The 27,709-nt window shown below is 45.7% G+C and overlaps 1 protein-coding gene across 2 annotated transcripts in view; it reads left to right on the plus strand.

Moving 5' to 3' along the window:
• Positions 1–27,709, plus strand: part of GRIN2B (glutamate ionotropic receptor NMDA type subunit 2B) — a 219,312-nt gene that overhangs the window by 79,647 nt on the left and 111,956 nt on the right. For both annotated transcript variants that reach the window (XM_069773667.1, XM_069773666.1), the window contains one exon: positions 9,216–9,814. In XM_069773667.1, the coding sequence (XP_069629768.1) occupies positions 9,216–9,814 (599 nt within the window). The remainder of the gene's footprint in view (positions 1–9,215; positions 9,815–27,709) is intronic.

A 27,709-nucleotide genomic window follows, 5' to 3' on the forward strand; every position in this document is an offset into this window, starting at 1 on the left:
CTGTCCCAGCCCATGCTGTAAAACACAGGCTGGAGTGAGCTGGGGCGAGTCAGGTTTGGGAGAGCTCAGGGCAGGGAGGAGGGGTACTCTAAGCAAGCAGCATCTCCATTCCAAAGTGATAGGATCCAATGCGGAGGGGCGCAGTGAAGGGTAGTGCTGGTCCTCATGGGCTCAGAAAGCTGTGAGTATGAAATGGCTGAACGCTTACTCCCAGGCGCAGGAGGAGAAGAGGTGGGATCACTTCCTTCTGAATTTTGGGGCCTCCTCACAGCTGGGAGCCAGTGATTTGGGCTAACTGAATAAACCTGGCTGTATTTATGGGACTGAATCCCCAGGTAAGAGCAGTGCGTGAATGCAGGGAGGCAAAGACAGCAGCACATGCGTTCCACACCTTCCTCTCACACCACAAAGCAGAACAGCACCAAGGAACTCGGAGGCGGTCGGGAGCCAGCCCTGGAGAAGGAGGCATGGGCGGGCAGGATGAGGGGAAATCTTGACTTGACTCCTGCCTGCCCCTCGTTACTTGGCACGAGAGGTCCAGGCGGGTGGTCCGTCAGCCCCCGTCCTCTTCCCGAGCATCTCTGCAGTCCCACCACCTCTTTGGGGTGAGGGCAGCGACCCCCAGTCCCGACACCATCGGGCCGTGCTGTGCCCCGTGCAGCGCTGCGGGGAGCCGTGGGGGGCTGCGGGGAGCACCGTGGGGCCTCCCTGCTGGCTGCCAGCGCTGGCTGTAAGGAGCTTACGGCCACGGCTGCATTACGTGCGCATGGTTGCCAGGGAAACTTCACTGCTGAACTGGGACCAAAGCAGTGGGGGCCGGACCTATTTTTCTCTTTTTTCCCCCCTTTTTTTTTTTCCCGCTCAGAGCATCAGTTATGACCCTCTTAGAGAAGAGGCAGCCAGGTATGGGGCAGTGGGAAATCTGGAGTCTCTGTAATCTAGTCAGATCTCAGCTCTTGGTTTTGTCCCCTTGCTAGAGAGCTTTCCCATTTTAAGTGGGTTTTTTGGGGGGGTGGGGGTTTTTTGAGTAAGAGCATTGCCTGTTTACTGCTGGGCAGAATGGATGAGGCCAAAGCCTTTTACTGCTCCTTGCCTTAAGGAGAGTGGAGGGCACATCTACACAGGCTTTGCCTTCAGCTCCTCTCTCACTTGTACTCTGAGGCAAGCCAGCTCTGAGCCAAAGGGTATCAATGAGTTGAAAATGATCTAAGCTGGTTAATAAGGCCAGCCTCTAACAAAAGGTTAAGTCCTGGCACAATATTACCTTAAATTGACTACTTTGCTTCAGCTGTGGCACGGCCAGCTCAGAGCATGGGCACGGCCAACTTCGCTCTGTCCATAAAGGCTGAGTAGACCTTGGCATCATCAGGACTGCAGGTGCCACGTGTTAGGACACAGAGCAACTAACAGCCTTGCCCGCAGAAGGTTAATGCTTAAATAAGCAATGCAGAATTTGAGAGAAAGGGGGTATTCCTACTTCATGAGACAGAAGGGGAATGGAGGCCCTCACAGACACGCTCTGACCTGTCCACAGCTGGGCCACAGTGAGAGGAGATCTTCAGCTCCTGAGAGGCTCAGAGGGCATCGGATGCAATGCTGAACTTCCACAGCTTATCTAAATAGACTCTGTGAACCTTCGGAGGTTCAGCTCGTAATAAGGTTTGCTCATAATAAGAGACCAAAGGCATACTTGATGAAATGGAAGAGCAGTTAATTTAGAAATGATAAAAAGAAATAGTATTTCACCCTGGATAGTTGATTTGAGAAATTTATTCAATGACATCTTGCCAAACACTGTGACTGGACTTTTTTAAGAGTGCTGGATACGTTTATGGCTGCTATTGATTAATATGGCTATACCAATGACATCCCATTCAGCTTACAGTCAAAATTCAGTCCTTAGTCTGGAGGGTAAGACAGCCAGAAAAGCAGCCCCAGGCAAACACCATGATGTAATTGGATGGATGAGTAATGGAGCAGTCTGACTTTCCTCTCACTGTTTTGGGCTGGCAATGTCAGGCTATTAAGCCATCCTAGTGGGCTTGTCTGAGCTGGGACAGGGAGCTAGGTCTGGGCTGTCCAGATTGCCAGCATGGTAAAACATGGCACCTGGTGGGCAGAATCTACCCAGAGTGACCAGTGGTTTAATCCATCCATGTAAGCTCATCAAACAAAGAAACACACACACACACGGAGGTGAAAATGGAAATGTAACAAGCCTGGTGTGAAAGCTGTTTATCCTGGCAGCTTGCAAACTGCCATTTCCCCTCTGTGGAAAAGTGCTGGCATCCATATGTGGTGCTCTGAGAAGCCGGTATGGCATACCATCATGTACTAGCCTGCTTTGACCAGAGACTGTGTGTAAAATTCACAAATGGTGCACCCTCTCCTTAGCAAAACAACTTTTGGGGTTTTTCATATGTCAGACAATGGCCCCGATGTGTTTGACTCTTTCATCTTTTTTATTAACTGCATGTGGTATGGAGTGAAAGAATCCCAAGATCAAGATTACAGAGTCTAGGGTATCTTGTGTTTCCTCTGTTGAAAAATGCTTAGAACAAATGATTTCTGTAGACCCTTAAGTGGAAATCACTTAGCTGTTTTCAGCCCTTGAGTCATCTTTAATCAGAGACCTTTTTATTGCAGCTCTCAGGAACTCCTTGGTGCTGGAGTACTGACACAGTTGCCCCTGGGCTAGGGCTCTGCAGAAGATCTGTTTCCACTGCTACACAGAGATTAATATCCAAGCCATGACTGGGATCTGTGTATATGATGATACTTAAGTATATAGCTAACGTCATTATACATGTGAATCTTGGTACATTTGTTACCGTTTACCAGGGTAACACAATTGAGCTACACTAGCAACTCTAGATTCCTTATCGCAATCATTCTCAGTAGTCACCAGGGATCGTGGCTTCCAGAGAAGACCTAGGGAGTCAGCAACCATTCTCCTAATTGCCACAGTCCTTCTTTCTTGGCCACTTGTATGCCCTGCCTAGCAGGGACCAGAAGGACAGCAACACACTCTCCTGTAAGAGAGGGGTCTTACAGCCCTCCACTAATATATCACAGTATATCCCGCCTGCCTTTCCATCAGTGGGGACACTGGACTGGCTCTCTCCCTTTAACTCATCCACCAATTTCTGTAATCACTTCTCTGTAACCATCATCTCTGAGCTATGTATCCTTCTGTCAAATAAGGCCAGCGTGTTCAGTAGTTATTATGAGAACAAGGGAGGGAACTGATAAATTATGTGGTTACATAAACCACATTTCTGCATCTAATGAATTTGAACTTCCCACTGATGGCACGTTCCCAGGGCAGCTCTGAGGATTTGCACCAAGAATGATCCACTCATCAGTGAATCGGAGCACTGGGAAAGGATTGCAGGAGGTCATCTGTTCCATCTGCTGTGGAAGCCAAAATCAGTAATAATGCAGGGAACCTGTTCCAGTAAGACAGGGAAGTTTTGAAATCTTACTAAATAGTATCAACTACGCAGAGGGTCATTAAGAAGGTGTACGGTCCGATGTGCTCCATCCTTATTTTGAGTAGGTTTTGCTGTGAATATGTGTATTTGTGGAAATGTGAGCATGTATGTGTGTGAGAGATGCAGAGATGCTGTTCTAGATGCCAATCCCAGCATGGGGACATTGTGCTAGGGCTGTAGTGTCGCCGTGTTCTTATAGATCCTCCTGCAACCACTCAAAGAAAGGACTTGCACAGGATGACGCAGCATGTAATATTAAAAACAGAGTTTTATTGTATTGAGTCGTTGAAAACTAAATAAAAAAATTAAATGTGGGGAGAAAAACCAAACAGGCAGAAGATCCTGACTGCAGGCTAGCCTGAGGCAGTGATGCATTTGTGGTAAGAATAAACAGGAGTAAATGAACACTTAAGCAACAAAGATCCTGATTTCCTGTCAGATCTGTTATAACAAATGGGACTCAGAAATATGGAAAATTTAATTATAAGACTCTGAACTGTTGTGGCATTTTCCATCACGAACAATAAAACTCCCAGTGAATCAGGTATCCCACCAGGACTGTGACAAATAGGTACACAGTGGTGTCTCAATTCTGAAGAAAAGAAATACATAGGTAGGGAAATTAAGGTCTGTGTTTTCTCAGAAGTTATTTGGTGCTTGCTCACCCCTTTTTGGCTCCACAAAATGTGTGGTAGGCAGGGCTGCAGCCTAAACAAGAGGCAGCCCTATGTGATTTGTCTGTAGGTCATAGAGGAATTTTGCAAGTCAAGACTGTACTAAAGATACACTAACAGCTTTTCTGCTAAATCAGGAAATGAGAAGAGGGCTTTGGAAAGTGATAGCAGCCTGAGTTGTTAGGATCTTATACGATCCCCTTTGCAAAGCAGAAAGGAAGGGAAGGGCAGACCCCAGTTGTTAAATTATGGCTGCACAGAACGCTTAAGGCAGCAGCAAATGGGGTTAGATATACTGATGTTCCCAACAGCCTAATAAAAAGGGGCTACTCCAAGAGCAGCACAAATTGTACTTCTCCTGCACCTATGCAGAGATAGCAGCCTAGGCCATTTTGGAAAAAACACGGTTTATTTCTCCAAATCCGAGAAGCAAACACATGCTCTTGACTTGCTCCTCACTCAGATTCCTTGTGCATAACTTGACACACCTGGCCTTTGTGGGGTCTTGCACTTGGCCTGGAGCTAAAGGAACTTGCCACCAGTAGCAAAAGTCTCTTCGGGGCCCAGCAATGGGAGGATGGTGCGCAGAACCAGGTTGCATTCAGGTAGGTTGCATGGAAGAAACGCAGCATGCTGATCTCACTCCCCAAGACAGCTATGGCTCTCTAGTTCTTCAGGATGACTGGCCCACTGCAACCATTTTTGGGGATCCTGCAGTCTTCTCCTTTAGGGATGTTCTTGAGTCTGCCCCATGCTGAGAAGCAGTTTCGCTCTGCATAGTAAGGTGTTGTTTGTAAGGCAATAATTGCTCTTGCTTGCCTGGGGAATCCAGAGAGGCTGCTAGGAAGGAACTTGTGAGAAAAGCACCCTGGGGACCTCTCCTGCCACATCTGAGGTAAATGGTTCGTTAAAAGGCAGTGATTGGTTTCAACTGGTGCAGCTGCAGGAGGGCTCCTCAGGGGGTCACCTGCAGCCTTGCCAAGGGCCTGCGTCCTGGGTGCGTGTGGGGTCAGAGCTGGCCTTTGGGCAATATCTGCGTGGGCCTGCTCTTGAGGGACAGAAGGCACTGGGCACCTTACGACTGGTGGCAATAGCACGTGGTTGCTCTCTAAACCTTGTGCCACCTCCACAAACCCTCTTCCATCCACCTAGGAACTCACCAGTCTCCAGGAGGAGGCTTCACGGTGAGTGCTTTTGCACCTTCACCATGTGCAATCCAGCCTCCTTATCTGAGGGGTTAAACGTGCAGGAGGGGGAGGCAATACTTGTCCCGGCAGCGGTAAACTCGGAGCAGATTTTCTGTGGGAAGCCATCTGTCAGCTGGGGAGTGCTGCTGTGTCAACTGAGGGGCTCCACCTCCAGCTCAGCTCTGCAAACGATGGATCCCTGACCTTGCAGGGTGGCAGTGGGGGAGTACTGGGATCTCTGGAGGCATTGGGATCCTGTAATGGAGCCTCCACTCTTGTAGACTGGGTGAGTGACACCCTGCAGCATCTTGCCATCTCTTGCAGCAGTTAGCTATGGGGAGCCTGGGCTTGTAGGTGAAAGGGCTGCAGGAGAAAGACATGCTTTTTTGCTGTAGCCAGGGGATTGTATTTCACATGGATGACGTGCAATGTAAGGGATGACTTCTGCTTTGAACTCAACCTATCCCTATCCCAAACTTAAATCTGTCTCCCAGTGGCAATGCTCAACCATGTTTTGGCTGTTCCAAGGTGAAAAATGGAGGTGGAGAGTGTGAAATTTCTGCAGGAGAAAAGTAGGAGCTTGTAATGTTCTGTAAAAACCTTTAATGTCTGGAGGGGTAAATATTCCTTTTTGATTTTACACTGTAATAAAGCAGTAATGATTCTATGGGGTATATATGTGTAAAAATCGTAACCCCCCCTAAAATCACCTCTGATTTAAAAGCTTTCACTGTAACACCACAGTGAGGTCAAATTCCTGCTCTGATAGCCCTGTGGTTCTCTGTCAGTTCAGCTCCTTCTCTTTCTCCCTGACTTACCATCAGGTGTGTTCAAAAATAAGGCGAGGAAGGAAACTGTGGCTCTCAGGTATTTTTCTTAGCTTGCTTTTTGTCCCCCAAAAAGGCACTCACTGATGTTCCCATCCAGCTCTATCAGCAATTCTCCTGATTTATTATGAAAGGGACGCCTTCTTCTACACTGTTGTCTGTCCTTCCTCCCTCACCCCTCTCTTTTCTGAGTGCCAAGTTGGTTAGGGAATGAAGAACATTTGGCTAGCCCAACTATTGAGGTGATCAAGTGCCAAGAGACATCTTGGCAAGCCAAAAGCTGGACCAGCTTGTGCCTCCTCAGTGCTCTCATTTTGAATATAAGTTGCCTCTTCTTGCTGCTTCTATAATAAAAATGCAAGCAGTTGCTCAAGAGCAATTATTACATGCACAGCCAAGTGTTCTGTGCTGTTAGATTTAAGGAGGGGTGCTTACATTTCTCAGTGGAGAATTTTTTAGCTGGGTTGCGATAAAGCTATCTATTTAGTGTATTAATTTTTGATGTTCTGATACACTCCGGTTAGTGAGGACCCCCAGACTTTCTCCCTGAGTCTTCGGGGCCAAATTCCCTTCAACGGTTGGGCTATGCACTTGTGTGGAACGAACTGTCAGTGGGCACTTTAGCTGGAGCATCTGACCCTGTTTAAAATCACCAGGAAGGCAGTACCTCCTGCACCTCACTATCACACCTACTAACTCCTGCATGTGTGTGTGTGTATTCAGCCTTGAAATACTAGTGGATTTACCATCTCCCATCCCCTATTTGTCACTGAGGAAAGTACCCAGTATTTTTTCAGACAAGACTTCAAGATGCTCTCTGTCAAATGCTCCCATAATTCAATAGCCAGGTCCTTCAGATCTTAGACTCTCTGCTAGAAACTGTGGAAGTTTGCAGTCAATTCAGAGGTTCTTATACATAAGTATAGAAAAGCTTTTGTTGAATTTAATATAAAAATAAATGCTAGTTATCGGTGTAGCTGTCTTGCCTTTTCATGTTATGGAAGGGCTGAGTCTTCACACTCTAGCATTCAGTTTGGTACAAGTGGCTTTCAAAGGCACAGTGCAATGAAAGCTATTGAAGATGCTTGTTCAGGCTTTCTTCAAACTCTGGCAGATGCCATGACAATAGTGTAATCTTTCCTCTGGCTTTCCTGATTTTCTCCATAAGCTTAAAAGATAAAAAGTATCTTTTTATTGGAAGAGTAAGTTGTTTTTTTGAGCATAATTCTGGGAGAAGGGGGTGAATTCCAGTGATAGAAGGTATGAGCTGTTTGCCACAGATTGAAAGGCTCCTGGTTTTTTTGACTTGTCTCTGATTTGTTTTCTTTTCCTTTTTGTGTACAATTTATTTTTCCAGTGAGCAAAGAGCAGCCCTAAGAGTACTTTCACAAGTGGGTGGTGAGCTGTGTGGAGGAAGTGAACAGAGTTTAATCACCAAACCTTATAGGGGACGCATGGGGATCTGGGAGCAAGGACTCTTTCCTATGGGATGTGACCCATAGGGAGTTCAGGAAAGAGAAACAAACAGCTTAAAGCTGGGTGCAGGATCAGAGCTTTTTTTCTGGAGCTGCTGAGCTGTGGCATGTTTTGCCAATAGAGAAAATGGCTACAGGTAATCAAAACCATGACTAAAGAAGGGATGGATGGTTGGATGGATGGATAGATGATTAACTAGCATCCCTGCTGGAAAACAGCTTTACCTGCTAGGCTGTGGGAGCGTGAATTTGGTAGACAGCTGATCTAAATGTGAAATCTTGAGGTAATGTCTTGAAGCATTTGTACAATGAGTTTCCCCGGGTCTAAAAACTCCTGACTACCTCCTTTTGGATCTCTGGTTCAGCTTTTCTAGCTTATTGAGAGAAGGCGGGGCTGCTATCTTATTCCTAAAAGTGACGATTGGATTTTGAGAACTTTCCTATTGTAATGGGAGTCTCTGCAGAGAGTTATAATTTAATTCTGCCTTTTTTGTTTGTTTGTTTGTTTATTTATTTGTGATCTAATCCTACTCTACAGAAGTCAGTGGGAGTTTGCAGTTGATTTTGAAAGACAGCAGATCAATCCATAAGAGAGCATATTGGGAAATGCTTTTGCCATTCCTTTCCATCATGAATTGGGCAAAACCAGGGATTTGGATTTTACTGGGTCTGTCACAAATTGAAAGCCTGGTATCTCGTGAAATCCCAGGACGAAAAAGGATTGCATTATGCCATTGGAGATCTGAGATCTGTACAGAACTCCCTTGGAGTTTTGGAGGTTATAAAATGGTACAAGTTCTGATTCTTGCAAAGATGAACTTGGTATGGTAGAAGGATATGAAAGCAATACCAAAAGAAATATTGGGCTGACATTTCTCTAAAACATGGTATAAACAAAACCCATGATAGTTTAGCATTTTATTTTTCCATTTTAGTATGTTTTATGATGTTCTGAGACTGAGCCTTCACAGTCGTAGCACTGTGCTACTGCTTGCTTAGAGAGGAGCTTGCAGTTGAGGCTCTTGGAGCTATTTGTGTCCAGTGGTTTTGCCTACTCCAGGTGTATTTCAGTCTGGATAGTCAAACTAGATTGACTGATAAACTAAATCAAAATGAAAGCTGCTGTGTATCCTGTTTTATACTACATATAAGGTTATGATAATCCTTGGATTATCATAGCTCTTGATTTCTGCAGCCATGGAATATTTTGTACATATTCTCTTTTTCTGGCCTCACTTGTGTACCACTTGTTCCCTGTCTGTTAGAATCATGCCTAACATTTGAAACCTTTAAGTAATTTTGGCAACCTGCCTTTAAAAATAAAGTAAGGACAGCTGGTCATAAAAAGGCTTCTACTTCCTTCCCACTTGCTTCACTTAAATTTTAAATTTTTAAAAGTTAAAAATCCTTAAGCTCTGGCCAAGACATGAAGTGTAAGATTCTGACTGCGTGCCTCCCCCTTCACGCTCAATGGGTTGACTAGGAATGCTGTATATTTCCTTTGACCTATTCTTGTTTTCTTTTTCTCTCTCTTCCTCTCTTTGGCTTCCTATTCTAGGATGAGTCATCCATGTTCTTCCAGTTTGGCCCATCAATAGAACAGCAAGCCTCTGTCATGCTCAACATCATGGAAGAATATGACTGGTACATCTTCTCCATTGTCACTACTTACTTTCCTGGTTACCAGGACTTTGTGAACAAGATCCGCAGTACCATTGAGCACAGCTTTGTGGGCTGGGAACTGGAGGAGGTCCTCCTGTTGGACATGTCCCTGGACGATGGGGACTCAAAGATCCAGAACCAGCTCAAGAAGCTCCAAAGCCCTGTTATCCTCCTCTACTGCACAAAGGAAGAGGCCACCTACATTTTCGAGGTGGCCAACTCTGTGGGTCTGACAGGCTATGGTTACACGTGGATCGTGCCCAGCCTGGTGGCAGGGGATACAGACACAGTGCCATCCGAGTTCCCCACCGGGCTCATCTCTGTCTCATATGATGAATGGGACTACGGTCTTCCTGCCAGAGTGAGGGATGGAATAGCCATAATCACCACGGCTGCTTCTGATATGCTCTCTGAACACAGCTTCATCCCTGAGCCCAAGAGCAGCTGTTACAACACCCAGGAGAAAAGGATTTACCAGTCCAACATGCTCAACAGGTAAGGGAGGGGGCTGGGCTAGCCTTAAAAACGAGGGGTCACAGAGGACCTCTGAGACCAGAATAATTCTGCTGGGGCACATGACACTTGGGGGCAGTGGGTGATGTTGGCCAGAACCTGGGCAAGGGGAGGTGTGCTGGTGGTGGGACCTGTGTTGCTGTGCATCATGAGTGCCACTACTGTCACCCCCTTAGAAAGCCTCTATACAACACGGGGCAAGCCAGCATGAGGAAAAGGAACAATGAAGGCATAATGCAAAAATTTGGGTGTGCCCTTCGATGCACAAAATTTTGCTTTTATAGCATTGCTGAACTTCTTGGAGTGTCTTTGCATGAATGGGTCTGTAACCTTCAGGTGGGTTCTGCCTGAGAGCAGTGGGGATTTTTGTATTGAAATCTAGAAGGCTCCAGGTTTTGTTCCACGCACCAGCAGTATATGAACGGGTGTCCTTTATAAGTGATGGTTGTTTAACCCTCCTGGAATGGTTTCATGGCACCTGTTGTCTGAGGACCATGTGTCCTGCTGTCTATTAGCCCTGAATTACAGGAGAGAAGGAAGTGTAGAGACATCTGGAGAACTAGAGCTGCAAAAAGAGTTAAGAGTCAACAACTCTGCTCAGCTCCTGCTTTATACTGGAAGCCTTTAAAGCCCTCGGCTGTCTTAAGGATCCAGTTTACGTCAGAAATGATGACTTGTGCTATCACCGTGCTCATTGGCACCTTGTTGGCCATTGTCTGCTGAATGTTTTGGATCCCATTCTCTCTTGTGCACATTATGTAGACAGCCTAGGCACCTCCACCAGAACAGCAAGTTTTCTAGATGGAAAAGTGCATTTAAAAATAGAGAAAACCTATCTGAATAAACGTCTTTTGATCCAGATTCAGATTTCCTGAAGAAACGGTGCTAAGACGCCTGTTTAGGGTCATAGAGGAACCCTGTGGTGGAACAACCTCTAGAACAGCACTCTGATTACTAGATCTTCCTTTCTGTTCCAGCTGGAGTTTTAGTGTGTCGCTAAGCAACCCAGATAATTAGACATGGGAAGAGCTGGGGGAGGTGATATCTGCAATTAGCCAGATGCCCCCTGACCTGTTCAACTGTCATTCTCCAGTCTTTTACATATAAAATCCTTGGGCAGGTTGGTCCCTTTGTGGTAGGACAAGGGGAATCCAGGCAGTAGCCATCAGGAGAAGTGGCCACACAGAGCTCAGCGTCTTTGTTCATTTGTCATGATGAATCATGGAACAGTGTAAATGTGATGGATTGGTTTGCATGCTGTGACCCCTTGCTGTCAACTGTACTAGGCGGGTAGAGAGAGAGTGGTGGACAAGAAAGGAGATTTTGCTTTGCCTGAAAGTTGGGGATTGAAAGAAAAGTCTATCCTTTGACCTGTTATATTATCTATAATGCTATCTGCTATTTGTTCTTTGTCTCTGTGAGCGCCTTTACTTCCTCTTCCCCACACTGGCTTTTTGCTGTCTGCAAGCCTTGGAATCACCAAAGGTGCCCAAAGCTTTTATCAGTTTCCTTTCCAGCTAGGCTTAGGGGTAAGGGGTGTTTGAGTCATCCTTGGAATGATTAAGCAGGGAAAATATATTTAATATATACAAAGTTATCAGAAGTAGCATCAAAGCAGGCTGTTGTTCTACCTTTCCAAATGAATGGTGATTTTTGGGGGGTGCTGTGTTGTGTCTTTTCAGCAGCTACCTAGAAAACAAAATGTCGTCCCCTGCTATGTGATGCAGTGTTCTGCAGAGACCTTCAGCTAAATAGTTCTGTTGACACTGTATTAGCCTGTGCATAACATCATACCCATATAGCTACACTGCTTCGAGGACCCAGTGTAATCTCTCTGCATAGCACTTCTTTGCGTTGTACAGAAGAGACTTTTGAGTCTCTAGATATGACGGTATTGTTGTGCAGTGTAGATATGCCCTGAAGCCTGGCCACCCCACATGAAAGCAGTTCTTGTCACTTTTGAAGATACTAGCTTTCTTCTTACCTTCATGGCCCAAATCATGCTGTTCCTTCTCCCTTGTCTGCTTTGGGTACAGCATTCACAGGAATGACTACAGATACGTGTAGATATACCCATCTTAGTTTGGGTACCAACATCAGTCTCACTGAGAAGCAGAGTCAATTAGTCCATGCCAAACTCTGTTCTGCCGCTGCCTAGATTGCTGCAGGCACCTGAGCTAGCTCAGAAATAATTACACTGTGTTGCAGTTGCTTCTGTGACCACAGTGCAAATACTTGCTTTGCCTTGCACAATGCTGGCCTGTGCTCTGCCGGTCTGGGGTTCTGACCCGCCCGAATGTTCCCACCGTGCCTGTACTTCCAAGTGAGGTGGTTAAAAAGTGTGACTTCAGTGAGTTGGGTGCATGGTTTTCTGTTTAAGTGAAATTACTTTTGGGCACCTTTTCAGCTACTGCTCTCTGAAATACACAATTGCTTTTACAAATCCAAAGGTTCAATAGAAATGTGATAGCTTCAAGCTCAGCCTCACAGCCTGGATGGAGTCTGGGCAGGAGGAAAGGTAGAGGAGAGGGAGAAGTGGAAAGAAGCAGACATGAAGATAGGAGTTCACCTCACTGAACCAAAACCCACAGAGATTAATGGCTGTAATCTGTGTTCATACCTTCAAGTCCCATTGAACTGGCTGGAATTTACTATGTGCTAAGCTTTAAACCCCTCCTGATATACTTTGTCTATCTGAGGTCTTTAAATCTCTCCTGAAATGCTTTGTCTATCTGGGGTATTACAGATTCTGCAGACCTGGCTGCTTCATACCTTCCCTAACCCCTTCCACCTGCTAAGATCCCCCAGCACTTGTGCATTGTGCACAGCAGGCAGCAGCAATACCTGCATGTCTGGGACATGGTCTGGCTCTCTTTGGACTGGACTGAAGGTTCTGGAAAACTAATTTTAGTCCTGCCCTGGACCCGGCAATACTATATTCAGCCATCTGCAACTTACAGTTCCCCCTCCGCATGCCTACACAGAATAGAGAAATGTATGTACGTGGGCTTGATGTCTGGGGAGACTGCAAAGTGTATGTGACCTCAGATAATACATCACCATGTAGCTGGTGTTTCAGAAACTCTTGAAGTTAATCCAAAGTGGTCCAATTTGCTTCAAATCCATAGCTGGGAGGCAGTGTGATAAAGGAATTTTCCCATTTTATTCTTCGGAGAGTGACACATCCAAGTAAAAAAATGTGTAATTTAGTTCAGCTGGGGCACATTATACACTAAGACTGTGAATTAGTCATTTCCCAAGATCTGCCTTTGAACTGTGACCATTTCTTACTTTTTTTTTTCTTTCTGAAAGTGCAGTAGCTCTGAATGCAGTTAAAATCAAATGGTCTTGCTCAATGTGGTCTCAGTTGGTGGTTGATCTGGGTGTATAATAGACAAAGGAGGAAATGAACTGAATGTTGCTCAGATTTGGAAAGAAAGCTCGGTTTCTCCATGTCTTTCCCCCTTCTTAGGTTGACGTTCTTGTTCGTTTTTGCAAGTGCTTTTGCAAACAAAGTTTTGTTTGACGTATGGCTGCAAGCACAAAAAGAAACAAGACGGACTGTTATCTAAATGCCATTTCTTGCCAATGTAGGTGTTTGGTCTGCATCTTCTTGTATTAATAATGGTCTCATAGCAACTGTTTCTTGTCTGTCTTGAAACTGATTCTCCTTTGTGTTAGGCTGGAACTGCAGAAGTATGATCACGACCATTGAACGTTGCAGATTTTGTCCTAGAAATGGGCCCACTGGTGAGGTAACTCCACTAACTAGTAGGAAGATGATACTTTAAGAAAGGTTTGTTCTACAAGAATTGTTAGTTTTCTCTTTGAATGATTCCTGAGGAAGTTTTCCTCTAGTGAGGGATTTATCTCAATTTATGATGATAATAGGCTTAGGTGATCATTTGGAGTCCAAATATCCAAACGCTGTTTTCCATTTCAATGACACTTTCATTCTTTTGTTTGTAATAATTATGTGTTCATTTATTCCTTCATTGTCCCAGAAAGAAATGTGGTTGGAATATTCCATTCTACCAAGTTTTTATAGTTAATCTCAATGGCCAGTCTTCAACCAGGTGTCCAGCAAACCACTGTGCTCTCTGCTCCCTTCTACCGGATGAGAAGATTACAAAGGTTGGGATGGAGTTTCTAACAGCGTTTTCCTCTGGAGAGATGCTTAGATGTGGAGTTCTTCCCTCTTGGCCCTTCCAAGGAGAGTTGCTAACCTTCTAGGCATTCTGCAAAGCTCATCTATTCTCCCTTCACCATGGCTGCTAAGGAGTGAGTGGGCAGAGGTGGATGTGTTTATAGGCAGCCTTCTGCTTATTTCATAATTTTAATTGATGGGACAGATTTCCTTGAGCTTGGGATTGGTGCTTCTCATTACATTTTAGAAATGCAAAGAAATAACTAAATGACAGGAGCATTCTTGGGAGTGGAATTCAGGGATGAGTCATGAGAAAAGAATATGATTTCTGGCACGTATTTGAGGAATAGAAGCTCCGCCGTTTTTGTATGGATATTCAGAGTCATTGGGCTACATAAGCTATGCTTTTATTATAGCCTTCAATGAGACCTGGGTTCTTCCTAGCAGTTGTCATGGCTGCTTGTGAATGCTGGGCCATAACTACTAGTTTGTTGTTGTAGGGTTACTAATGAGTTCTCCACTGATTGGCTTTAATAGTCTCTCATTTAACACCAGGCTGCACATACCAGATTTCATTTTAATAAAAAGTGCAGTGAAGCATTTGCTTTGGAATTAAAATACAAATGTGGAATTATACTGCCTTTGCAAAGAAATACATTAAGAGGGGAACAAAGGTAGGTTCAATTCTGCACTTCAGATTCCTCAAAAATAAAAACAGCTGGCAAGCTAGTTTGCTGTATTGTTTGGACATGATATTTTCACTCTGGGGGAAATACTTTCATCTGGAGCTTTCCATGCCAACCAGTTAAGAAAGGCAAAACAGCCCCTGATGAATGGTTGGAAACTATTTTCTCTGGAACACCCAGGGCAAGCTCTGTTCTCACGTGGCCACGTTTCCCTAGTGGAAACTAGGAATTGCTGGGGCTTAGACGGCTGAACAGTGAGTCAGTGAGCAGAGAAAGTACTTGCAATAGGCTTGTACAAATACATTGCTTCCCTGGAGGCTCAAGGCCACAGGGGCTATACGTATCCCTGGAAAGGGGTTGTGCCACCCTGATGTCCGGGAGCAGCACCATGCCCATAGCGTCCTGGACCAGCTTTCCCCAGGTCAGTGCCAGGGACAGTGCCCAGGCAGCACCTTTCCTTGTTTCCCAGGCCTCTCCCATCCCACCCTCCTGCCCTCTCTTCTACAGTCGTGGCAGCTATCATCTGCCACGTCAGACACGGGGATCATCATATGGCATTTGCAGGTACTGCCATGGAGCCGCTCTGTGTCGTCTCCCAGCCGAGTGAGCCGCATCCCTTCGGACAGCGCAGCAAGGGAGTTGAGAGCTGGAACGGAGAAAGGGCCATTTGTGTCGCCCTTTCTCCATTCGTAGGACTGTCGAGTTAACCTCGTGCTAAGAGAAGGGAGCACTGGCCAGCACTGGGGTCTCACTGGCTTTGGTGGGGCCACATCTACCTGCTCGGCAGCTGGCTGGGAAGCCCTTCTCCAGCCCTTAAACCCAGCGCTGCTCCAGCGGCGGGAGCTGCGGCGCCGGGACTTGCTTCTTAACTCTGGGGAGGAGGGGAGGGAAGGCATAAATGGCACGTTCCCACGGATGCAGAAGTTGCCCTTTTCAGAAACTTGGAGGGTGAGGGAGCATATGTAACTTTTGACCTTTCGGAGCCTTTAAGCCGGTGTCTTGTTAGCAGCTCGCTATGTTCCCGCTGGTTGGTGTGTCCGGCTGCCGTCAGGCTGGTGCTAGCTGGCAGCACGTGGCGGGAGCGCTGCTGGCGGATTAGAGATCCTCGCTGCTGAAATCTGCTCGTTCTTGTCACCGCTCCAGCAGCAGCTGGAGGCTGGGGCTGGCCCGCGTCTTCCGCCTCCGTCGGGGTCTCTCTGCTTCCCCGCGTCCCCTGTTGTACAGCACCTCGCTCTCCGCTGCTTGCATACTGCCATCGCTTTCTTTTTTTCACCTCCCCGCCTTGCGTCTCCTGTGGCATTTCATTTATCCTGTGTGCGTTGCTCCCCGTTGCGGTTGTTCAGTGCTGGTGAAAGCCACCGGGTTCGTAACCCTGGGGCTACCGGTTAGTCACACCGCCTGCCCCGGAGGTGAGCGGTGCGTGGGGGGAGCGTTCAGCCATGTGCCGCCCCATCTCGGGGGCCGTGCTGGCTTCCTCTCGCTCCTTTTTTGTTGTCCCCTGAAGCGGGACGCTGAGGGCGGCTTTGTAAGGTGCTCTTGACCCAAACCTCCCCCGTACGGGCGGGCTGCTAAGGGTGCCCGACGCAGAAGGGCACGGTCTGTGCCTGGCTGTCCTCCTTGGTCTGCCCAGCCCTCAAGCAGAGCTGCTCGGGCCGCGGGAGGCACAGCTGTCTTGCGAGGGAAGGTCTAACGTCGAACCGACGCAGCACGGCGGTGGGATACCGCAGGCCCCTGGCTTTTCAAAGGGAGTATATGACGGGGGGACAGCAAAAATGTTTGCTCCTCAGCAAGCACCACAGGATGCCTTGGTCCTGCAGAGCAGGGCTGTGTCCGAGCGGGAGAGGAGGCACTTGTTCTGTGTGGACAGCTGGATTTTTCATCCTCTTTGCAATTAAAATAGGATGGGAGGCTTCAAGTGAAGCGATGGGTTTTTGGCAAGGGTTATCTTTTGATTAGAGGACAGACCCTTTCGTAAAGGCCTCCAAAATTCACCGGCTGGGAATGAATTTTTGTATGCGCCATCAGTTTCCAGATGGGAAAATGTCCGTGTTCTGCTTCCAACCCTCTGAGACATCTCCTGCTCTGCAGCCAAGTCCAATTAGTGCTAATCCCGTGGCAACTTCACTTGCTGGTGACAATATGCTTTAACTTGTGCATTCAGGCTCTCTTTGCTTTTCATGAAAAGTGAATCAAAATCCTTCCTCTGTGGTGGAACTGAAGGAGCAGCGCGAAACTGCAAACCCAGCTCTGGCTATGGGTTAGTGTCAGCTACAGCCGCATCTTCCCCCAGTCACAAAATGCATTTGGGGTCCTGTGGGTTTTAAAGTGCCCCAGGGAATTTGAAAACCTGCTTTAGCAGATCAGTGGAGGAAAGATGAGAAATAGCCTCTTTCCTTCAGGGACTGGCTTGTTGAGGCTGTGGATATTTTGTGACTTGCACACCTGCAAACTGATAGTTAGCCATATGCAGTTTCATCACTAGAGCCTGTAAGGAACACGTGCATTTTTTTTTTTTCTTTCTGATAGAAACGTGTTTTGGTTTTGGGGTTTTTTTTCCCTCCCCTCAGACTTAATGTTCTTACTATCTTTCAAGTTCTTAAAAATAGGAACTGCCGCGTTGCTATGGCTCCCTGCGCAACTGTGGAGCAGCTTTCTTTTCTCTTGTCTTTGATGCAATTTGGGTTCACGATGTGGTTTGACAAGACACCAGCCCAGCTTGCTGCCTAGTGGCTCCCTCCTGGGGGGGGGCTGCGACAGCATTCACTGTTGACAGAAATTCATGAATTAAAAGGAAAAAAAAATCAGATGGCCTTTCTTGGCAGAAAATCGAGGCATTAACCCTGGCACGTCCGGGACGAGATTTTTTTTGTTACGTTCTGCAGTCTTAATGCCATTCCTGTGGTTTAACTTTCGATGGGATATTCTTTTTCCTTTTCTGTCCTACACCCTTGTGTGATGGAGCTGAGCCCTGTCAAACAGCTCGTCTGTTCCCCTCCAGAGGCACCTACTGTTCAGTGGTCTTTGCCTTATACGCTTCGTCTAAGAAATCCTTGTTCACATTTCAAGCTAAGCTTGTGGTTAAGTACTTTGCTGAATTGAGGCTTAGAGCACCCTGGACTACGTGCTGCTGATGAAATTCCTCTCAAAATCATTGCTTTAAGGGTGTTACTCAAGTCTTGCATCCAAATTTTGGGAAAACATGGATCTGCATATCTGTGGGGCAGCTGAATACTTATCTCAAAGGGACCAAACCGAACTGTGGCTTTGAACACCTGTTACCTGTGCAGAATCTAGACCTCCCTCTGCAGCTCACAGACCTCTCCACTGGCCTATTTTCACGTAGCTATAATTTTTAAAGTATGTTTTGTTTTCTGTCGCAAATTTTATTTTCATTCTCAGTCCAAAGGTGAATATTTTGGAAAAAATCTGAGCAAAAAAACCTGTTCGTCCAATTTTGAGTTATGAGAGTGTGAAATGAATGCATTTGTTCTGCTTTCAAATAATTATCCAACAGTGGGGTTTCTGCTGGTGTGGACAAATAACTCCAAGCTAGCTTAATTTCAAACTTCAGAAATCGGTTTACAGTGTTGGACAAGGGATTCCTGCTTTGTTAAGGTTAGAAGATGTGATTTTGAATTGAATATGAACATTTGAAGGTGTCATTTTTTTTGTATTGTACATTCACTGTCCCCTATATTTCTTGAAGTATTTGAATGAAAGATAATCTAGAAATGTTATTTAAAATGCTTAAATGCGAGTGAAATAGTAACAGTCCAGTCTTGTCCAGTCCACTACCTGCTTTATCATTCCCACAGGGCATTCTCTCCTGATTTAAGTAATAAAAATGTCCCTACTCAAGCCTGCAAGCACCTTAATATAAAATGAATATTAAAATCTAACCGTAGTGCCCTTGAAATGATCAATCAGACTGAATGCTGCCAGCCGTCTTCCTATAAAGCAAGCTCTTTTCCACCCCTGTGGAGAGATTTCTGAGCTTGCTATCACCTGTTCACACTGAACAGGTCTCCAAACCTGTCTTGATTGAATAAAGATTGTAAGGTGATGAGGGCTGCCCTCTGCAGTAAGGGACCATGAGAAATGCTTGAAAAAACAGATTTGGTGAACTTAGGGTTGGTCTTTGTTAAGGATCTGGTGAGACGGCAGGTCATCGGATGAAGAGTTCCCCCACTGGTGGTGCGGTCAGGGTGCAAGAGAGCTGCCACACTGGACTGAAACCCCGTGAATCTCTGTGGCCTGACAGTGGTTAAAAACGCACAAATGCTGACTCGATGCTGACTTTTTTCCTGGGTTTTGAAGCTGTATTAAAACGAGATGGAAATGAGTTTTCAGTGTCTTGCCCGGCGTTCTGCCCTGTGTTATTAGTGTCACAAATGAAATCATTTTTCAGGAAGATGGCTACCTCCAGTAGCAGTGTCAGCATCTTACATTTATTTATGACAGGCTGTAGTATCTTGTATCTGCAATTCCAAAGCACTTTACAAAGTAGAAAGGGATGGCTTAATTCACTGCTAAAATTCAGCCATCTCTGGGGTGAAATAGAGCAACTGTTTAACAGCTCACAGTACGAAGCGGAGATGAATACTGCACCTCACTGGAGCTGCACGAGGAATTTCAGCTGGCAGAATGAAATTGCTAGAGGTGGATTTCCGCCAAGACATTGGGTCTGTTTAATAAGCGCAAGAGATTAGTGGCAGTGCCACACATGCCTCTCGTGTGCCTGTGTGAAGCAGGCAGCCAGCAGTTCCAGAAGTGGTTTCAGGAAGGAGGTTGGCAGCTTTTCCAGCATGCAGACTTCACCAGCAGATGATATCTGCTTTCACAGACCTCCTTTATCACAAGACCATGACATGTTTTGGGCAGATGTACCTAGATTTTACACCGATTATCTGCTTATTTCCCTTGGAAACTCAGCCCTGGGCAGACGGAGATGTCCAACAAGGCTGCTGCGTACCTGCTGCTAGGTATAGACAAGTGATAACTGGAACTGGATGGGGAGCAAAAGGGTCAACTGCAATGAAGCTTTGGGAGGATGCAGCCACATAGGTAATAGATGCCATAAATAAAAGATGGTCCCCCTAAAAGAATGTTTTTATCGCTTTCTTCCCCTTTAAAATAATGCATCACTGGCAGATTAAGCCCTGTGAGTGACGTGAGGTACCTCAAACACAAACTGCTGCAAGAAATGCTTTCCACCCTCTTCTCAAAGATGCTGATGCTGCCCTTCTGCATCTGAGTGGTGGCATGTGGCATGGTGAGAGCTTAGAAGAGCTGGTACTTAAGCTCTCCAGCATCACCAAGGGACTGTGAAGACTTTGAGGTGCAAAGTACAGATGCTTACAGCCTCTGAATAAATCTGAACATCAAGCAACTGCTCTTCAGTATGCCTAGTATGTATTCATGTCAAATAGCTGTTTGGGGGAGGGGAGTATGGGATGCTGGGCTTTCCAGCATTTGACTTGCCCAGATCCAGGAGGTACAGCAGGACAGATCTTTCAGGGTTCTGCATGTTCTGCTGCCCTTGTCTCAGTTCCCTTCCCTTCTCTTCCCTTGCAGGCATGTAGTTGTGTCGTGGTTTAACCCCAGCCAGCAACTAAGCACCACGCAGCCGCTCACTCACTCCCCCCCCATCCAGTGGGATGGGGGAGAAAATCAGGAAAAGAAGTAAAACTCGTGGGTTGAGATAAGAACGGTTTAATAGAACAGAAAAGAAGAAACTAATAATGATAACACTAATAAAATGACAACAGTAGTAATAAAAGGATTGGAATGTACAAATGATGCACAGGGCAACTGCTCACCACCTGCCGACCGACACCCAGCCAGTCCCCGAGCGGCGATTCCCCGCCCCCCCTTCCCAGTTCCTAAACTAGATGGGACATCACATGGTATGGAATACACTGTTGGCCAGTTTGGGTCAGGTGCCCTGGCTGGGCACGAGAAGCTGAAAAATCCTTGACTATAGTCTAAACACTACTGAGCAACAACTGAAAACATCAGTGTTATCAACATTCTTCACATACTGAACTCAAAACATAGCACTGTACCAGCTACTAGGAAGACAGTTAACTCTATCCCAGCTGAAACCATGACAAGTTGAGATACTGGGGGAGCTCTACTTGCAGATCTGTTTTGGTTTTAATGTAGCTGTGAGGAGGAGGAGGTCTTACTTTTTGCCAATGTGAGGCTCCTGGTCAGATGAAACAAGTACCTTGGAGATGGTGCCAAGTCACAGTTTCTCTGGTGGCTGTGGAAAGATGCTAGTTCTGGAAAAGGCCCCAGTTTGACTGGCTAGCGTGAGAAGTTTACTTAATTTACTGATTTGTATTTTTTTCTCCAAGCAATTTTTCATGGAAAGCTCAAGTTTTAATTGATGAAGGCACAAGCTTAGCAATGCTGTGAAATTGATTTGGGATAGTTTATTATAGTTCCATGAAATTGCTTAACAAGAAAGTTTGGCAGAGCAAGGGAGCCAAATGAGAAGAGCATAGCACTCCCAACAGTGGGTGGCACTGGAAGGACCATGTAAGCCAGTATGGAGGGTATGTTGTCATTCAGGGGAGGATTAGCCACAGGGGAGTGGAGAGCTGCTCAGGTGAGAGGCATCCACCACCTTCCATTGGGGATCAGACTGGTTTGCGCTGTTGCTGGTTGCCTCCTTTTTTGCCACCCACTTCTGGATCCTCACAAAGCCCGGAGAAGGGCTGCTGCCTCTTGGTGCTCAGCTGCGGCAGCTCTGAAACCTTCGTCGCAGCCATCAGTCGGCAGCATGGAAGCCAGTCCCTGGAGAAGGGCACTGACAGAAAGGCAGTGAAGGAGCGTGGGGATGCGGTGCAGAAGGAGGAGCACCTGGGGAAATAAAAAGCATCACTAGGCTTGGTTTTACAGCACTTGCTGTGAAGGGCATGCAGGCTACTGCTGAGCTTGGCACACAGCTGGTTCCCCAAGTGGTAGGGCTGTGGGTGGCACTGATCTTTATACCTCTGTGTGGTTCATAGCTTACCTTCTCAGTTGCCACAGGTCAGAGCAGCAGTGCCCAAGGATGGAGAGCCGTATGGATGCTGTGACCTTGGCTGTGGCTACTCTGCCAAAGCCGTGCAGCAGTGACTCCTATGCCAGCAAGTACCCACAGTCTTCTGTTGTGGCCTGAGAACTCAAAGGCAGGTATATAAAAAGCCGTATAAATTTGTGACAGAGGCTCAAGCTGAAAGTTTTTTTCAGCTTCAGAAAAGAAAGCTGTGTGGTAGCACCTAGGGGTCTCATTTGGAGACGGCTGAGTGAGAAATAGTCCCTGCTCCTTTCCCCTCACTATTATAGAAGAAAGGAGATGTGGAGCTGGTCAAGGAGACAAACACTGTTATGTCTGTGGCTATTTACTTAATCATTATGCCTTCAGGAGGGTGCTGCAGAGAACCATGAGCCCACAGCACTCGGGGTGTTGAGGGTGCTCTCAGTATAGCAGTGCTCTGGTGAGGTTCCAAGGAGCCGGTTTGGTACCACCAGGAAGCTATGGAACATGTTCTTCTGCTGTGGCACATGCTGTGAAAGATAGTGATAGTGTGAGGGAGGTCTGTTTTACAGGAATGGCCCTCTGGTAACAGCTCACACCTTTACTGATGTAGACCTATGCCAAAAAGCTTGTTTTCTTAGTCAAGTCCTTATGTCTCTTGGTTTTGCAATGTCTGCTGTGTATTTCACCACTAAAGATGCTGTTTCTTTATGTTCCATCTTCAGGCCAGGAATCCTTTTTTTTGCCCTTTTGTCTTGTTACCAGGCATGGGAGTGATGGGCTTGTTCTGGCCAGTGGGTACAAGAGCAAATTTAGAATATATTCTTCTGCAGTATTCAGAATATCTTCTTCTGCAGTGCGTCTAACCAAGGATGTGAATGGTGGGTAGTCAAGTAGAGGAACAGATGATGAACAAGTACTTAGATGTTTGAACTAACAATTTTTTTACTTCCTCCTCAACCCACTGATCCTAATGGGTTTCCCACTGTTTGCCTGAGAGAGCTCTGAGAGGGATTGGGAGTGGGACTCTTGCGAGCTTGCCAGATCAACAGCAGTCTGCTAATTGACATTTTCTCCTTTTTCAACATAATTTTGGGGCAGGCTTGTAGGAGTACATTGAGGAAGGAGAGAATAGGAGGGTTGTAGGGGAGGCAGTAACCCATAGGCAAACCCCTAAGATTGCACTGACGTATCCGTGCCTCATGGTGATTTGCAAACAGCCAGAGATGAACGCACTGCTCTTGTTACCAGTCACGTCCTCTTGGTGTGTCTCTGTGTCCTTCCCTGGTTCCCATTCTCCATCTTTCTCATCCTCATTTCTCAATAGGCAATTCTTTTCTATAGAAATATTAAATCTTGGTTTAAAACAGAAGAACCACCCCATTTTCCCCACCCTCTTTCTTTCCTCTCTTTCATCTTTTCTTCCCATGGAAGTGTTTGAAGTAGCACAAGTTCCTGAGAAAGGCATTTTTTTTCTCCCTTTGTGCTTTGGCTCCGTGTCCCTTCTTCATTATATCTTCCCTTTGTTATTTTGTTCTGCCTGCCTCGTCTCTCTGTTTTCTCCCCATCTCTCAACCCTTCTTCAAGGCTCTTTCTTCATTAATATGTTAATTTCTAGCCCAGGAATGCTTCTTGCGGCTCACTGTTCACCAGGGAGAGCCAGAGGAGAGAGCCAGGAGAGAAGGAGGAAGGGAGAGAGGGAATAAGAAAAAAGAGGAGGACAGTAATTTACAAGAGGACAGGACAAGGGATGTCGGCGAAGGAGGAATCTTGCACTAACTGGTGTCACGATGCCAGGGAGAAGAGGATTATCCACGTTTTGGACTGGGTTGATCTTTTTCTATTGTTTTGATGCTTTCAACTTCTGAAACATCTTCTTAGTAGGAAAAAAAAAAGTTCAAAATTAAAAAGCCCTAAACTCTTTTTTTTTTTTTTAAGGAGTTCCTTTTTAGCAATTACCAAATTATTTTTCCCTCCACATAGAATTTTTTTAAGCCATGTGGTGCCTTTGTTTCATTTGGTGCAAACGTGTTGCCTGCATGGTCTTTACATAAGGCTTTGGGCACATTTTGCAGGGTGAACAAAACCATACCAGAAGTTATCTGAAGGGGATTTTGCCCCAGCAGAAATTTCCAGAGTTTTTGTCTTCTTCAGGTAAGAAGTGGGGGATGGTTCAGCTTCTGTTCAGGTAAAGAGATATGGATAAAGACTGGAAGACTACAGAAGCTATATAGCAGTGAAAATGTTAGGGAATCTGGGGATAGAAGGAGCATGAGAACTGCAATTAGAGACAGGTGTGATGAGTCAAGGATTTTCTTTCTGCCTCCCACCAGCACAGTTACTGGGTGGAAGGTTGCAAAGGAGCAAGCGATGGAGGCAGACACCTCTGCAGCATGGACCAGATCTGGGAGTAAAGCAGAAAGCCAACACTATTGCAGTTCTGCCCTGAAATTAAGCAACCTCTAACTATTGTATTTGCTGCTTTGTATCTAACGTAGCGAGACCTCTGTCTGTGCTTGGAGTCCTGCGATCGTGATTGCCCAAGCAAATAATTAACAATGCAGCAATGAAAGTCAGCGCAGGGGAGCTGGCTGGGTGGTGGCTGGAGGTGAGAAAGCAGGTCTGAGGAAGGGCATGTGGTAAAGGAGGGAGACAGCAAAAGACGGGCTCTAATACAGTGCTGCAAAACTGCTACGAGCTGGAAGCAAAATAACCATGGAGGAAAACTTGGGGGGACTGCTGCAATGTTCTGTGAAGTCCAAGGCCCCCGAGCCAAGAGCCTTTCATATATTAGGTACACGCAACTGTGTCAGATGAATATTATTTAGGTTGCAAAGGCAAGCACTTCAGACGGAAGAAAATGCCACAATTAAGGCTGCAATCTTAATTTGGCACTCTTTTGTCTGCGCATTAGAGAGCAGTGGTTTCAAGACTGCATACGATCTTTCAAGACAGGACCCCTGCCTGCCTCTGTACGCAGGATGGGTGCCATTTCCTGACCGAGCAGTGATTCGGTATTTTGTTTTCTTCGCCTTGTTTAATGTGTAGTCTTAAGCTTTGTATTGTGCCTGCTTTCACAGGCTGCTGAGAAGAGAGGATTCTTCCTCTCAAGGTGTTATCTGTGGCACACGTTAGGGCAGTATCTCAGTACATCATGAAGTTCATGGATTTTCACCCTACTCCTGTGAGATGAGAGGACACAAGCTGCTTTATGTAAATCCATTGTAAAGGCGGAGAACTGAGGTGCAGCAAGATTAAGGTCAAAAATGTCTATTAATTTTTCATGGCCCATCTGAGACACCTAGAATCTTGTTATTCAAAGTACTGATCATTACAGAATGCTTTCTGTGTTCAAAGCAAATTTCTCTTTGACTTCAACTCAGCAATTCCTTGAATTGCCCCCTGCCAAATCTTAACCAGGGCTGAGCACCATTTTTCATTGATTTTTTATTAATGTAGAAATGGACATTTGGTGACATGTAAGTTATATGGGCTGTCTGTTTGTACCCCATTTAATTGTTTGTTTTGCAGAAATCATCTTGAACTCAGGAGAAAAACAAAACAGTCTCCAAACTGTTTCCCTTTTTAAATTTAAATTTTAATTATTTCTTTCAATATATTTTAGATGAAACATTTAATTTCTTATTCAAATTAGTTTATAATTTCCATATGTATCTTCCTTTTACTTGAAAAGAGATGTTTGAAAATGTTCAGATTCAAAAGAGGGTGGGCTGTACTATATGTTTTGTTTCATTAGAATCAAAATGTTGTACTTACTGATTTGCGAAAATTGGGCTCTCAATACAGTACTTATTTTTGTTTGGAATTGCCGCCAGACCAAAAAAGGAGCCAGAGGGTTTGTCCAGCTTTTGTCAAGCATCCAGAAAATGAGGTGCACAGATTTAGTGACTGCTTGCAAAGAGTCTGATTTAAGAGATTTTAGTGAGCTCTTGTCCATGGTATCCAGTGGTAGGAGGCGTGGAAATGGTTCAAAGCTGCACCAGGGGAGGTTTAGACTGGACGTTAGGAAGCATTTTTTCACAAGAGGGTGGTCAAACATTGGAACAGGCTTCCTAGAGAGGTGGTCGATGCCCCAAGCCTGTCAGTGTATAAAAGGCATGTGGACAATGCCCTTAATAATGAACTTTAGCTTTTGGTCAGCCCTGAAGTGGTCAGGCAGTTGGACTAGATGATCGTTGTAGGTCCCTCCCAACTGAAATAGTCTATTCGATGCTATTCTATTCTACTGACCTCACCATGACCCTTGTGCAGAAGTAGGGATGAATCCAGCCTTGCAATACAGCTTTCAGTTGGCTTAGCCATATGCTTGTCTTGTTTATCCCAGCCATTCTCGACCTCTCCCTTGATTACTGCCCACTTTCTAGACAGCTAAGTTTGATTCCCAGTTCAATCCATCTGGTGCACTGAATGAGACAGGGGTCTTGCAAGAAAAAATGTCGTTGATTATGTCATTCAGGACTGATTCGTAGTGGTTATGCAAAATGGGCTGCATTCAGGTTGCTTGAACAACTGTAATGCTGACATTTCCCCATTTTGCAGTGCTTGACTTTGTGTAATGAATAAGCCCAGACTTTCCCAAAGTGTATGGTTTAGTGGTCATGAACTTTTCATCTTTTCTCTCCCATCGCTGACCTTTTTTGTCTTGTCTCCTTGTTGTGGTGTAACCCCAGCCAGCAACTAAGCACCATGCAGCCGCTTGCTCACTTCCCCCCTACCCAGTGGGATGGGGGAGAGAATCGCAAAAAGATATTAAAACTCGTGGGTTGAGATAAGAACAGCTTAATAGGACAGAAAGGAAGAAAATAATAATGGTAATAATAACAATAATGAAATGACAATAATAATAAAAGGTTTGGAATATACAGAACAAATGTTGCACAATGTAATTGCTCACCATTTGCTGACTGATGCCCAGTTAGTCCCCAAGCAGTGATCCTCCCCAGGCAGCTTTGCTCCCAGTTTGTATACTGGACATGATGTCACATGGTGTGGAATATCCCTTTGGCCAGTTTGGGTCAGCTGTCCTGGCTATGTCCCTTCCCAACTTCTTGTGCCCCTCCAGCCTTCTTGCTGGCTGGGCATGAGAAGCTGAAAAATCCTTGACTTTAGACTAAACGTTACGTAGCAACAACTGAAAACATCAGTGTGTTATCAACATTATTCTCATACTAAATCCAAAATATAACACTATACCAGCTACTAGAAAGAAAATTAACTCTATCCCAGCCAAAACCAGGACACTCCTCCAGCTTGCCTTGTCTCTTCTGCCCTTCTGGCTCCTTGTCCCAGTCCAGTTCTTACCTAGCAAAGCTATGATCTGCCTCACAGATGTCTCATCTAAGCTCTGGACCCTGGATCTAGAAGAATCCAGCTTCCACTTCTGGACTCTGTGCCCCTTGTTGTCATCCATTTCCACTTATCTCACATTCTGGCTCCTTGTCCCATCTGTCTTCCCCTCCCCTCAGCTCCAACAAGTCCCAGTCTCTTTGCCCAAATGGTCCAGGTGTTACACCTCCCAGTTTTCTTCTCCCATGTAGCATTTCAGCGCTATACTTCTCCCAGTGTCCCAAGTCAGTGTATCCTGATCACCTTCTTGGCTCTTTTCTACTGCTTTGGAATTAGCCAGACTCCTTTTCCAGTGATCCTTCTGTGCAGAGAGCAGGCAGGATCAGGGGAGGTGCAGACCCAAGAGGTGCAATCCTCCTTCTCTTGCTTCCCCAGTCCAGGCGTAGACCTTCCTTGAGCTCATGTGTAGGGAAAGTCCCTTAGACTACAGAAGGCCCAGTGAGGAGAGGATTTTAGAAAGATTTTTTTTCTTTTTAAAGCTCTATTAAGTCTCTGTTGAACAAGTGTAAATTGCAGTTTTTCCAACGGCTTATGACCTGTCTAGGTTTTCACAAGTGTGGCAGAAATCAGCATGTGACATGAAAGGAACCTTTTCTTTCCCCTCTCATCAAAATTCAAGTCCCTTGAAAGCAGAGAACTTGCTGGAGCTT

Source organism: Haliaeetus albicilla, chromosome 28 (assembly GCF_947461875.1).
Source record: "Haliaeetus albicilla chromosome 28, bHalAlb1.1, whole genome shotgun sequence".
In the NCBI taxonomy this organism is placed as follows: Eukaryota; Metazoa; Chordata; class Aves; order Accipitriformes; family Accipitridae; genus Haliaeetus; species Haliaeetus albicilla.